The sequence below is a fragment of the Asparagus officinalis genome, chromosome 9 (assembly GCF_001876935.1).
Source record: "Asparagus officinalis chromosome 9, Aspof.V1, whole genome shotgun sequence".
In the NCBI taxonomy this organism is placed as follows: domain Eukaryota; kingdom Viridiplantae; phylum Streptophyta; class Magnoliopsida; order Asparagales; family Asparagaceae; genus Asparagus; species Asparagus officinalis.
Genome location: NC_033802.1, coordinates 5,289,192 through 5,304,264, shown reverse-complemented (window position 1 = coordinate 5,304,264; position 15,073 = coordinate 5,289,192). Strand labels below are relative to the sequence as shown.

Genomic DNA, 15,073 nt, shown 5'->3' with positions numbered 1-15,073 from the left:
CTGTGTTACCTCAGTCATGGTGGGGGCATGGAAATTACCGTCATATGCCCTCAAGGACGCCCAGTGCCCCCAAACAGCTTGAAACTTGGAGGCATATGTGCTTGCTCACTTTGACCCGCGATATTACCATTATGCCCCTCTCTTTTCCATGGTGATGTACAAGATCATCCAAACTCTATGGTATCCATGGTTGGTTTTTTATATTATAGTATAGATAGATTCCAAGCTACATTTTCCTTCATACAAACAAACATCCTTGAGCATCTTAGCGTTATCAATATAGAAAGAATGGCATCTCCTCAGCGGCATCAAAGCAAATCCAAATTTTGTAGTAGCCTCTTCTTGCATTGGCCCCCAAATAAAAACATAAAATCCTGAACACGAGGCTAATTTATTTTCATACACATGTCATGGCTGATAATTTAAAGGTGGGTGAGCAAGAAATATCAGCAAATTACCATCCACATCAGCATTCAGAAGTAAAATATGTACAAATTCTCTTCTCCTCCCTCAAACCAGGACTAAACATCCCTAACCTTCACCTTGATCTCAGCACGAGGAGAGAGATCCTTCGGACTTGGCGGTAGAGTGTTGAAATTGCGAACAAGATACTTGAAAGCTGGAAGAAAAATTGTATATAGCACACCAAGTATGAGAGGGCCTGCAATGATCCACCCCAACAACTATAGCAAAAAGTTTGAGATCGTTAGTATTGTGTTTTCAGTAGTTTAGGTAAAATATTTCTTAAAAGCTAATCTTACTTACCGCATGAATTACACTGATAAGTACTTCTCGCGATGCATGGCCCGTCAATACCTTCTTCATTGCATCGGATGTTAATGGAAAGCGAGGGCCGCCAGAGATGAATTCGCCCAATCGCAAAAAAGGTATTACCAGACTAGAAATTGGCAATAAGCATGGCAATTAGAATATTAAGATAGGATTCGCATCCTCTCCACCACCAAAAAGTAGTGGAGAGACCAATACTTTTATTTGAGTTGTTGGTTTGTTTAGTTGATGGTTGTGATTTTTTCTTTTGAGTACAAATTAGGAATGACTACAATTCATGGGGGTACGAGGAGCGTTAGACTAAGAATGAATTATAACCACCCACTTGACAAATCAACGGCTCTGATAAAATTAGTGATCTCTTCACAAATTCCTGGTAGTGGAAATGATCCAAATCTATTAAGATATGGGCTATGGGTTGAGTAGGTGAAAGCATATCCTTAAAATACAAATGCTCGTAAAATTTTAAGGTCCAATCTTTATAAAATGAACTAAACCGAGGTTCAAGCTTAACTTGAAACCTTTTAAGTCGGCTAGAGCTGAGTTTAATAGGGAAAATATCTATAAGATTTGCTGAGGATAATCCTGTATATATACGGGACTAAGCATAGATTGCAGTTCATTCATAACCTCTTGAGCGACATGGCTAAGCATAGATTATAGTTTATTGATTATCTCTCAAGTGACATGGTCGTAATATTTTAAATATTCGCCGATAAACCGATATTATCATAGATTTATCGGTTTTAGGGGTCTTCCTCTATGATAAGTTCGATTCTAAATCGGTTAACATTGTTGGATGTTTATCGCCGATAAAGCAACGATAAAGTAAGTTATTGGCCGATATTGTCAGCTCAAAAATTAAAATTATCGGCATTTGGTTTGGTTTAGATTTCAGGCAATAAGCACCTATTCAATGCACTTTATACCTGACTCGGCCCGAGTTTCTACAATTGGTTAGTGATCCTAAACATAATTATTTACATTTTGGTATGTTTATATTTCATTAAGTATGATTAAATTATATTTTAGAATATTATATTATGTATTTATCACCATCCGGTATTATCACTCCGATAAATACTACTTATCACCAATATATCCCTGATATCTGCTATCCGATATGGATTTTAACTGTCAGATAAATCACTGATAATCGATATTTAAGACCTTGCATGGTTGTACTGCCAAAGCTAATGAAAAGTTCAAAAGTTCACAGGGGTCGTTTATGTTTGTTATTACTTATTATATACAATGGAAGTTGTCAAAAATATTAGAATAAGGTTCAGATGGATATCTCAAAGAAAATTAAGCACCATGATTAAATGCAAGTAATATTTAGTAACATAAAATAATTCTTATTAGGAGAGAACATGAGCAGCATGTTATCTAGAAAGCAAGGAAATTTTAGAATTTTACAGTACCAAACTCACCTTAGCTCAATCGGTGTAGCAATGAAATTAGCAAGCATTACACTTGGAGCATGACAACGGCTGCCCAATGATGCTATAGCCAACCCACAAAGAAATACTGTGACCCCTATCAGAAACAAAAATCATTTGACATTTAATGAGGATAAACTTTTGAATTTCCTTCTGTACACTAAGTTGAAAGTTAAAACTAAAACAAAAGGACAAACAAATGTATCACCACAATGCCTTTAAGTCATTCATAACTAGTTTATCATTTTGGAAAAATTAATAAAATAGCTAACAAATTATATATGTTGATCTTTTGATTCGCATGTAAGGAGAATATTATCCTGAGACCTCATCTTCAGAGTTGGTGATAAGTTGACCAAGTGATCAATTGGCATGTCTCTATAAATTTGTATTGGAAAAATGTGATATGCATGTGCTCAATGAATAAATAAAAAAAAATTATAAATTTGACTTTAGACTTTGGTGCCATTTAGATTCGCCATGCACACATTGAAGTACAAGGATTAACAATGGATGGTGATATAACATTAAGTGCGGGCAAATGACCTAGAAGCAACAAACAAAAATAATCCTAACACTTGAAAATGCCCATATACACTGTTCAGGGGAGTGCTATATAATTTCAAATTCTAGATTTATTATTCAATTACTTCTAATGCTTACGAGCTCTATTAGGGTAATACTACTCTATCCCATTGTCATTAACAGTCCAAATAAGATTACACATGCACTAGGCTTTCCAAAAAGCATCAGCATTCGTCGCACCAATGACCTTGTAATGATTCTCCAACACTTGTTGAGAGCAAAGTCATAAAACAACAAATGTTAGGGACATACTTACTGTGGACTCTTATATGTGAAAGCTGCTTTGAGTGAGAATTATATGCTCACAGCTAACGCTGGCATTATAATAATCTTTGTAATTTTAGCTGAAAATGTCTTGTTCATCTAACGGAAGACTGTTCTAGATAATACTTGCAGTTATAGACTTGTAAAAAAGAAGTAAAAATAGTCTTCAGCAGTTAACTTATCTGGTGAACTATCTATTGTTTATCAAAGAGAAAGGTGAAAGTCTCAAAGTTACAAAGACGTAGAAGAAACTATAATTTGAACTATCCAAGCATCCATAAGCTATTACATTTTCCATATGTAAGGTTTAGATAAATTTGACTAAGCATTATTTTTTAAGTTAATTAATTTATCGCAAGTAGAGGTATAAGTAATCTTCTTAATTTCAATATAATATTTTAATATTTTACACACAAAAGCTCTGAGTTATAACTGATCCTCAGGGTTCCTAATTCAAAACAATGTCTTTTCGTGTATTACAGGCCAGCAACTTTTGTAGGATCCGCGCGTTTTGTTCATTCAATTAATGGCAATTCGATACCCACAACTCTAAGATACCATTATTCACGTCCACTTCCATGTGCTTCATAGTACTGATTTTACTTCATGGAATCAGTTGGAATGTAAACTTAAGCAAAGCCAATAGAATAGTGCACCACATTGTAAGCCGAACAAACTTAAACTAGAAGCCCAATCTTACATCATAGCAGTACACATCTCCTTCTATAAACATAAAATCAAGTAAAATATCCTTACCACAGATGGGGAAAACTCCCAGTGTAATGCCAAGAGCAGTAGAAAATGCCAGCTGCTTTGGTTCTGCTCCCCTATTGAATCACATATCCAAGAATTTCTTAGGAATATTCTCTAAATAAAGTGAATGCATATTTCAGTACTATATCACTCCTAAAGCGAGATAACCTTTTGAAAACAAGTAATTGAACTTAAACATACAACGTTGCTTTATATTACATTAAAAAATCACAAATCACATAGCAAAAAAACCTAAATACTTAATCATAAATCTATAACTATTTACATTAAACCTCAAAATTTTCACCTTAAGGATGACCCCTGTTGTAGTGATCACAACATAAGATCAATAAACAACTAATGGGTATCGCAAAACTTCAAAAATGTTACAGAGAACTAAGATGGGCAATCGAATTGACGGCAATAGGATACAAAAGCAAGTACCTTTTGACGATTTGAAGGAGAGGATCAACGATCTTTCCGTTGACCCACTGCATCGTGCCCAATTCCAGAGTAAATTAACCCCTTTTTCTCAATAGAACAAAACCCTTGAATCAAAATCGAATCTTTTGCTTTCTGTTCGATTTCCTTCAGCGATTGAGCCAAAAAGGAGTCGCCCTTGTGAGGATTTGAGAAGAAAATGTACCCCTTTTTTGGGTTTCTTCGATCTTAAGAGACTGCTTTCTGTTGCTTTAACTGCTTATTAGGGTTTACTCCAATCTCGGTGGCGTGCAGCAAGACCATTGAGTGTTAACAGACAAAATGTCTTAATTTAGAGAATTAATGTGTTATTAATAACTATTTTAAAAAACCAAATTTTTTAGTGGCAGAGATTTTTTCGGCATTTATCCGTTATATGATAACGGTGGGCCAGTCACCTATGAGTTTGCGAGGTTCTAATGGACTGGGCCTGCCTGAATCAATAGTTCTTTATCTAAACTTAAGACCGCGCATATATCTATCGTTATATTAATAATATAATTTTTAAAAATAATTATTTATAAAAACTTTAGTGATAAAATTTTTACTACTATTTATAGAGTGAATCTTCAAATCACTTAACAAAATAATATGCCAATTATTAAGTTTTATCAATTTTTTTAAAGAGCCAGTGATGATTTATATTTATAAAATGTCTAATATAGTTTTCAATTATCATATGCGAGAACAAAAAAAAAAAGTAGATATGAACAATGTCTTCAAGGTTCAAAATTTTAGTTTAGCTTGAACAGTGGATAAGGGCCAAAAAATTTTGTAGCATAAAGTGTATGTTCAATGGTTTAAATTGTATTATGAACAGTGTTTTTATTTTTTAAATTGTGTTGTTGCTTGATGAGTGCTTTTCATTGTTCTGAGTTACATTGTAGCATGAATAGTTTGTAGTTTGTGTTAGATCTAAATCAAAACTTGAGATCTAAAACCATATAGCCATGATTAATTCAAAGAGATTAACAATAATCAAAAGAGCGGAATCTTATACCTAAATCCATGGATGAACCTTGAGATGGGTTTTGGATCTTCTAACCTTAGGGTTTCTCTAAATCCGAATTTCTCTAGCTAGATGGGGGTGTAGAGAATTAGAGAATGTAACCCTAGGTTAGGGACCATAACCCCTTATTTATAGATGTTGTACTTTTGTAATTTAGCCCCTCAATAAATCACAATTACAACCTGGTATCTGCACATATAACCCCATGACTTATTTAAATACCAAATTAACCCAACTTAATTGATCACTTTAGTGGGTTATCCTGAAAGATAGCAATACACATTGATTAATCATATGTGCCCACAAATAGATTTATTAGATTAAATCCAACAATCTCCCACTTGGGCACCATATGATTCCTTAAATTGTGTATAACCTTATGAGCTCAAAAATTGCTATCACTGAAATGGTATTTCCGAACAATCTCGTCCATTGACTATATCAATATAGGATCAAAGCGGCCTTCGTCACATTTATCGTGACTCGACCCATCAATGGTCACATATACCAATACAATCAAACGACATAGATCAATCATGGATGTGCAGCATGAAAATTACATGCAATGTGATCAGTACATGTCTATTTTCAACTGGTCCTCCTTAGTGAGGTCAAAACCAAACATAATGTAACAGAGTGTCTTAACTGAATACTTTATTCTGATCAGACAATACAACCAAACATAAAGCACCACAAATACAAACTCCCACTAAAACATAATATCCTCAAATAATACCACACCCATATGAGCAGTATGCTCATGAAAGACCTTAGGTGGCAATCCCTTAGTAAGAGGATCAGCTATCATGGAGTTTGTCCCAATGTGCTCTATGGATATCTGTCCACTCTGTACCCTTTCTTTCACAACCAGGAACTTAATGTCAATATGTTTTGACTTAGTTGAGCTCCTGTTGTTATTGGAATACATTACTGCAGATTTATTGTCACAATATAACCTTAGTGGTCTTTCAACATTTTCCAAAATGCGCAGTCCCGTGACAAAATTTCGCAGCCATATTCCCTGATTGGATGCCTCATAGCAAGCTACAAATTCTGCTGCCATAGTGGAGGAAGCTACTAGTGTTTGTTTGACACTTTTCCATGATATAGCTCCTCCTGCTAACATATAAATGTAGCCTGATGTAGACTTCCTGCTATCTTGGCATCCAGCAAAATCAGAGTCCGAATACCCAATGACCTCTAATTTCTCTGATTTTCTGTATGTGAGCATGTAATCTTTTGTTTTCTGAAGATACCTCATAACCCTTTTGACTGCTATCCAATGATCCATACCAGGGTTGCTTAAGTATCTGCCTAACATCCCAACAATGTACGCAATATCCGGACGCGTACATACCTGAGCATACATTAGACTTCCTACAGCCGAAGCATAAGGAATCTTCTGCATTTCCTGAATTTCAAGGTTACCTTTAGGGCACTGATTGAGACTAAACTTGTCTCCTTTAGCAACAGGGGTGTCACCTGGTCTGCAATCTTGCATGCCAAACCTTTTAAGTACCTTATCGATATAGCTCTTTTGTGATAATCCAAGAATACCCCGAGAGCGATCTCGATGTATCTGGATCCCTAATATAAAAGAGGCGTCCCCAAGATCTTTCATCTCAAAATTCTTTGATAGAAATCTCTTGGTTTCGTGCAACATGCCTATATCATTAGTGGCAAGCAAGATGTCATCCACATACAGAACCAGAAAAATATACTTACTCCCACTGAACTTGTGATATACACAGTCATCAACAATGTTCATCTCAAAACCGAACGAGATAACTATTTGTTGAAACTTATGATACCATTGACGAGGAGCTTGCTTGAGTCCATAGATGGATTTCCTTAATTTGCAAACCATATTCTTTGGGTCTCCTGACACAAAGTTTTCTGGTTGCACCATATAAATCATCTCATCAATGTCTCCATTGAGAAATGCAGTCTTAACATCCATCTGATGTAACTCAAGATCATAATGAGCAACAAGTGCCATGATTATTCTGAAAGAGTCTTTCGATGAAACCGGAGAGAAAGTCTCTGTATAATCAATGCCTTCCTTTTGAGTATAGCCTTTAGCCACAAGACGCGCCTTATACCTCTCCACATTACCGTTTGCATCCCGCTTGGTTTTAAAAATCCATTTACAACCAATTGGTTTTGCACCTTCTGGCAATGGGACAAGTTCCCAAACCTTATTGTCTTGCATAGACTTATACTCTTCATTCATGGCATCAATCCACTGTTGAGAGTTAGAACTTTTCATGGCCTGAGAGAAGTTGATTGGATCATCTTCTAACATTCCACTACTTTCCTCATGTTCTTGGAGAAATACAATATAATCATCCGGAATAGCATTTCTCCTTTCTCTCGTGGATCTCCTTAATGGCACTGGTTCTTGAGGTTGTTGAGTTTGTTCTTCTGGAACAGGGAGTTGTTCAACATTATCATCTTGAGGTTCCGGATTTACTTCTTGAGCAACAACAGGTATAGGAACCTGAATATTGTCAAAAGTAACTGTATGGATTGGATCTGAAGCCAATTCCTCCTCAAAACTAATGTCTCTAACCTTATTTCTCCCCCCAAACTCAACATCCTCAAAGAATGTTGCTGTTCCCGTCTCAAAAATATTCCTTATAGTGGGATCATAAAACTTATAGCCCCTAGAGCGATCAGGGTACCCAATAAAGTAGCTGCTAACTGTTTTGGAGTCCAATTTCTTTTCATTTGGCCTATAAGGCCTTGCCTCAGCTGGACATCCCCAAATATGTAAATGCTTTAAACTGGGCTTTCGACCAGTCCAAAGCTCATAAGGTGTTTTAGCAACTGCTTTACTTGGTACTCTATTCAGAATGTAAGCTGCTGTCTTAAGTGCTTCTCCCCAGAGTGACTCTGGTAAAGAAGAATGAGCAATCATACTTCTTACCATATCCTTAAGAGTCCTGTTTCGTCTTTCAGCTACACCATTCATGCTAGGTGAACCCGGCATAGTGTACTGTGGGACGATACCGCATTCCTCTAGGTATCTAGCAAATGGTCCTGGACGTTGTTCACCTGAACCATCATATCTACCGTAGTACTCACCACCACGATCAGATCTGACGGTTTTAATTCTTCTGTTGAGTTGATTCTCAACTTCAGCTTTATAGGCTTTGAACATGTCCAGAGACTCAGATTTTTCATGAATAAGATATAGGTGCCCATAACGTGAGTAATCGTCTATGAATGATATAAAATATTGTTGACCATTCCAGGATTCCGTAGGGAATGGCCCACAAATATCCGTATGTATCAATTCTAAGACATCCGAAGATCTGTTGGCACCTAATCTCTTCACTTTGGTCTGTTTTCCCTTGATACATTCAACACATACGTCGAAGTCCGAAAAATCAAGGGAATCCAAAATGCCATCAGACACAAGACGCTCAACTCTACCTTTTGAGATATGACCTAAGCGCTTATGCCATAATGTCGCCGAATTTTCCTTATTTAATTTACGCTTAGTACCACGTGATTCCACATGCAAGGATTCATTGTAAGAAGCAATTGTATCAAGCAAATATAGGTTGTCATAAATACTCAAGTAACCGGTTCCCACAACATTTGAATTAAAAGATAAACTGAATTGACTGTTTCCAAATGAACAAGAATAACCTGATTTGTCCAATACAGAAACAGAAACCAAATTCCGTCTAAAAGACGGTACTACAAAAGTATCTTTTAAATCCAAATAATAACCAGTTCCTAACAACAACCTAAAGTGCCCAATTGCTTCCACATCTACCGATTGTCCGTCGCCCACAAAGATGTGTCTTTCAACATCACTTGGCTTTCGGTAGCTCAGGCAACCCTGCATAGAAACACTTATGTGAGTAGTAGCACCAGAGTCTAACCACCAAGTGTTTCTAGGTACTGAAGCTAAATTAACCTCAGAACAGACCAAAGCAAGGAACGTACCCTTATTATCACGCCAGGCGTGATATTTTGTACAGTCCTTCTTTACATGTCCAGGCTTCTTACAGAAGAAACAACCCTGATTATCCTTATGTTGTTTCTTCTCAACTGGACCCTTAGCAGCTTCCTTATCATTCTTCCTTTTCTTGCCCTTATCCTTAGAGGCATAGGCCAAATGAGCACTTTCTGTCTTATCTTGCTTCAACCTGTCTTCTTCTTGCACACAGTATGAAATGAGCTCATTTAGAGTCCATTTCTCCTTTTGACAGTTATAACTGACCTTAAATTGGTTAAACTGTGCAGGAAGAGACAACAAAACCAGATGCACTAATAACTCGTCACAAAGATCGAGTTTAAGTGCCTTAAGCTTTGAAGCAATATGAGACATTTCCATAATGTACTCCCTGATATTTCCTTTGCCCTTATACTTCATTGAACGGTGCTCTACCCGAGGATCGAGGAAAAGCGCTTGATAAGGAGAGCTCGAGATCATCAAACGAGCCACAAGCCAATACCCGGACTGGGGGTCGTACACGACCTCCTAACAAACGGACTCCTGCAACGGCCAGCTCGGCGTTGCGCACAAAAAATCAGGAGCCCGTTAAGGTTTCACCCTCACAAAGGTGTGATCCCAAACGTGTGACTCCTGTTCCAGATCCGCCTCTCCAAACGGGTACAGAAAGGTAACCTCTCTCATAAATGTTTGCAGGTCCTTCGGCTTAAAAATCCAAGACCCCGTTGCCGCCACTGCACTTGCACCACGTGATGTCCTCGCGTCGTCCAACGCGGTTGAGATCGCAGATCCGGACTCCTCTTCCGCCGAGGAGATGGTTTCTGAAGACGCTCCCGCAGTATCAAAGAGAACACGACAAAGACGACGTCAACGTCTTGCTCGTCAGCTGGCCGAGGCTTTGGAGCCAATGGATGGGATCCGCTATAGCGTAGATCTAAAATCCAGGCAACGCCAGGAGCAACCACGGCAAACAACCAGCCCCTCCTCCGAAGCAGAAACAAACAAATGGGTTCATGTCAAAAGAACCCGTTCTACTCTCGAGGAGCGAATCCAGAAGCGCCGCGCCTTGCGTGCGCATGCCCGAGCCCTGGTCCAAAAAGCACGAGAAATGCTAAAGGGAAACACCGTTAAGAGAGCGCCGAGGTCCGAACAAGTTTGGATGCCGAAGGCCAAATCAACGCCTAAGGTAAAAGCAGGTAATATTGCTCTCCAACCTTCGTCAATTTCAGATCCCGAACCTCTGGAAAAGCCCCACCGCAGCGCGGATTTCCCCAAGTTCAAGAATCCTCCGAAGGATCGTATCGGTGCTCTACCCGAGAATCGAGGAAAAGCGCTTGTCAAGGAAAGCTGGAGATCGCTGAAGGAGCTTCAAGCTAACATCCAGACTGGGGGTCGTACACGATCTCCTAACAAATCGATCTTTGCAACAACCAGCTCGGCGGTGCGTGCAAAGGACCAAGAGCCCGTTAAGGTTTCACCCTCACAAAGGAGTGATTCCAAACGTGCGACTCTTGCAGAGGCCAATAAGGCAATGTTTACTCAGAAGAAGACGCGTCAAACAAACGAACGCGTTATACCTGAGAACCCATGTGAGCAGCCGATAGGTTACTCCGACGGCAACGTCGATGAGTTGTACTATCAGGCTGGGGGTGCGGATGAATCTCGAAAGAGAAACACCCGGGAAGCGGATTCTACCAAATTTATCAGGGCAGTATTATCAACATGTAGCTGCCCCAAGACCGCTCCGCAGAAGGTCTCGATATTCGAGAGAATCTCCGATGGAACGACAAAGCCCAAATCAAGGCGTTCCTACCAAAGAGGATTGATTGTATAAACTGTTCCTCAATACTCCAAAGAGTACAAGAGTATAAACTGTTCCTCAATACTCCAAAGAGTACAAGAGTATAAACTGTTCCTCAATACTCCAAAGAGTACAAGAGTATAAACTGTTCCTCAATACTCCAAAGAGTACAAGAGTATAAACTGTTCCTCAATACTCCAAAGAGTACAAGAGTATAAACTGTTCCTCAATACTCCAAAGAGTACAAGAGTATAAACTGTTCCTCAATACTCCAAAGAGTACAAGAGTATAAACTGTTCCTCAATACTCCAAAGAGTACAAGAGTATAAACTGTTCCTCAATACTCCAAAGAGTACAAGAGTATAAACTGTTCCTCAATACTCCAAAGAGTACAAGAGTATAAACTGTTCCTCAATACTCCAAAGAGTACAAGAGTATAAACTGTTCCTCAATACTCCAAAGAGTACAAGAGTATAAACTGTTCCTCAATACTCCAAAGAGTACAAGAGTATAAACTGTTCCTCAATACTCCAAAGAGTACAAGAGTATAAACTGTTCCTCAATACTCCAAAGAGTACAAGAGTATAAACTGTTCCTCAATACTCCAAAGAGTACAAGAGTATAAACTGTTCCTCAATACTCCAAAGAGTACAAGAGTATAAACTGTTCCTCAATACTCCAAAGAGTACAAGAGTATAAACTGTTCCTCAATACTCCAAAGAGTACAAGAGTATAAACTGTTCCTCAATACTCCAAAGAGTACAAGAGTATAAACTGTTCCTCAATACTCCAAAGAGTACAAGAGTATAAACTGTTCCTCAATACTCCAAAGAGTACAAGAGTATAAACTGTTCCTCAATACTCCAAAGAGTACAAGAGTATAAACTGTTCCTCAATACTCCAAAGAGTACAAGAGTATAAACTGTTCCTCAATACTCCAAAGAGTACAAGAGTATAAACTGTTCCTCAATACTCCAAAGAGTACAAGAGTATAAACTGTTCCTCAATACTCCAAAGAGTACAAGAGTATAAACTGTTCCTCAATACTCCAAAGAGTACAAGAGTATAAACTGTTCCTCAATACTCCAAAGAGTACAAGAGTATAAACTGTTCCTCAATACTCCAAAGAGTACAAGAGTATAAACTGTTCCTCAATACTCCAAAGAGTACAAGAGTATAAACTGTTCCTCAATACTCCAAAGAGTACAAGAGTATAAACTGTTCCTCAATACTCCAAAGAGTACAAGAGTATAAACTGTTCCTCAATACTCCAAAGAGTACAAGAGTATAAACTGTTCCTCAATACTCCAAAGAGTACAAGAGTATAAACTGTTCCTCAATACTCCAAAGAGTACAAGAGTATAAACTGTTCCTCAATACTCCAAAGAGTACAAGAGTATAAACTGTTCCTCAATACTCCAAAGAGTACAAGAGTATAAACTGTTCCTCAATACTCCAAAGAGTACAAGAGTATAAACTGTTCCTCAATACTCCAAAGAGTACAAGAGTATAAACTGTTCCTCAATACTCCAAAGAGTACAAGAGTATAAACTGTTTCTCGAGACTCCGATAAGTATATGAGTATAAACTGCTTCTTACGACTCCAAAGAGTATACGAGTATAAACTGTTTCTCATTCCTCCTACCGGTATAAGAGGTTAAACTGCTCCCTGATACTCCAATAGGTATATGAGTCTAAACTATTTCCTACCATTGACGGGAAGTTCCTGGAGGATATTACGCTAATATTCTTAAGGATAACCCGGTCGGACAACAAAATCAAACCCAGTTCCAAGAGAGAAGCTGGGGGTGGATAATCCAATGCATCGGGAAGTTCCCGAAAGAATACCACATGGGTATTCTTAGGGATAACCCAATCATTGTGGAATTGGTGAATAAGAAATTCACGTTCGAACCCTGAAGGTCAGAATGTCTCTTCTTATTCTCTAACTCTTATGAGTTATTTTTGTGAGAAGAGATCCAATCTTCTGGTAGGTTAATCTTTCCTCACCAAACCATCCGCTGATCAAATCAAACGACAGTGGACCCACCAACATTCCCATCTGCCAGTCATTGGCGTTTCTCAGACTCAACGTGCTAGGTCCTAAACGCCTAACATTAAAGTCTCCCTTTGAGTGGTAATATGGGTTGGCACTTTCTTTGCTACCCGTATTCCACTCTCTTTGCGTTCTGGTCAAACCTATAAAAGTTAGGGCCAAAGCCAAAATCCCCTCTCGATTCCTCCAATGAACGAGAGGTCCACCTTCAAATCGAGCGATCAAACCTTCCGACAGTTAGGTCGTCTCAAACTCCTGCTTGGTCAAACATTCATACAGTTAGGGCCACAGCCAAAATCTCCTCTCGATTCCCCCAATGAACGAGAGGTCCACTTCCAAATCGGGTAATCAAACCTTCCGACAGTTAGGGTTATCCGAATTGTTACGATTCTCGGAGTGGAGATCCCACTCTTAGTTTCATCCTTCCGGATTCTGGGGGTGGAGATCCCACCTCGAGTTTCCTTTCCAGCTGTAGATAGAATATAAAATTCTTCCTCTTCAGCACCGGGAGATAGAATATAAAATTCTTCCTCTCCTCGGACCTTTCCGATGCTCGGAGTGGAGAACCCATTCCCAGTTCATCATTCCGGATTCTGGGGGTGGGGGATCCCACCTCAAGTTCCCTTTCCGGCCGAAGATAGAATATAAAATTCTTCCTCTTCAGCACCGGGAGATAGAATATAAAATTCTTCCTCTCCCGTTTCTCAATCTGTCTTTGCTTTTAGAAAAGACACGATTGTCAAATCCGGGCACTCGATGCACGGGGAATTTTATCCCGAAGCCTTGCACGGGGAATTTCATCCCGAAGCCTAAGTAGGGATAAGTCAACGTCTAATACACGTTGCTGGGTAGCCTATTCCCGTAACAATGGCGAAGTCTATGTATTCAAAATCATAGCATTAAGTCTAAGAGGAGCAATTCTCTTAGCACAACGTTACATGTGAAACGGGTTTTAATAATTCACATGCTAGCCCGATTCAAACGGTAATCGGTAAAGGCACATCAAACCCGTTGATGGCTGGGGGTTAACCGTTAAAAAGAACACTCGTCCACATATTCAACATTGTGGCAGGTTGTTATTAATAACACCATAATCCGTGCCTCACACGCACGGGGAATTTTATCCTGAATCCTAAGTAAGGATAAGTCAACACCTAACACGTGTTGCCGGGTAGTCTATTCCCGTGAGAAAGACAAAGCCTATGTATTCAACATCATAGCACAAAGTCTAAGAGAATTCACTCTCTTAGCACAACGTTACATGTGGAATACTAGCCCGACTCAAACGGTAGTCGGTAAAGGCTAATCAAACCCGTTGAAGGCTGGGGGTTAGCCAAAAACCCCAACACCTAACACGTGTTGCCGGGTAGTCTATTCCCGTGAGAAAGACAAAGCCTATGTATTCAACATCATAGCACAAAGTCTAAGAGAATTCACTCTCTTAGCACAACGTTACATGTGGAATGGATTGAGACAATCCGCATACTAGCCCGACTCAAACGGTAGTCGGTAAAGGCTAATCAAATCCGTTGAAGGCTGGGGATTACCTGAGTAGGGATAAGTCAACGCCTAACATGCGTTGCCGGGTAGTCTATTCTCGTGAGAAAGACGAAGTCTACGTATTCAATATCGTAGCACTAAGAGCGTTAACTCTTTTAGCACAACGTTACATGCGGAACGGATTGAGACAATCCGCATGCTAGCCCGACTCAAACGGTAGTCGGTAAAGGCTAATCAAATCCGTTGAAGGCTGGGGATTAGCCAAAAATCCTAAAGTCAACGCCTAACACGCGTTGCCGGGTAGTCTATTCCCGTGAGAAAGACGAAGTCTACGTATTCAACATCGTAGCACTAAGAGCGTTAACTCTCTTAGCACAACGTCACATGCGGAACGGACTTAAACAATCCGCATGCTAGCCCGACT

The 15,073-nt window shown here is 39.1% G+C and overlaps 2 protein-coding genes across 3 annotated transcripts in view; both read right to left on the bottom strand.

Moving 5' to 3' along the window:
- The window catches only part of LOC109823611 (RING-H2 finger protein ATL7-like), a 7,999-nt gene extending 7,869 nt beyond the window's left edge, over positions 1-130 (bottom strand). The window contains exon 1 of one of the 2 annotated variants that reach the window (XM_020389889.1): positions 39-130. In XM_020389889.1, the coding sequence (XP_020245478.1) occupies positions 39-44 (6 nt within the window). In that variant the 5' untranslated portion in view covers positions 45-130. The other variant, XM_020389888.1, reaches the window with a different exon arrangement.
- Positions 317-4,601, bottom strand: LOC109823612. Its single transcript, XM_020389890.1, has 5 exons — positions 4,278-4,601; positions 3,837-3,907; positions 2,223-2,328; positions 766-898; positions 317-683 (listed from the first exon to the last, which is right to left on the bottom strand). The coding sequence occupies exons 1-5, from the start codon at positions 4,328-4,330 to the stop codon at positions 522-524; spliced, it is 525 nt and encodes a 174-aa protein (XP_020245479.1). The 5' UTR covers positions 4,331-4,601; the 3' UTR covers positions 317-521.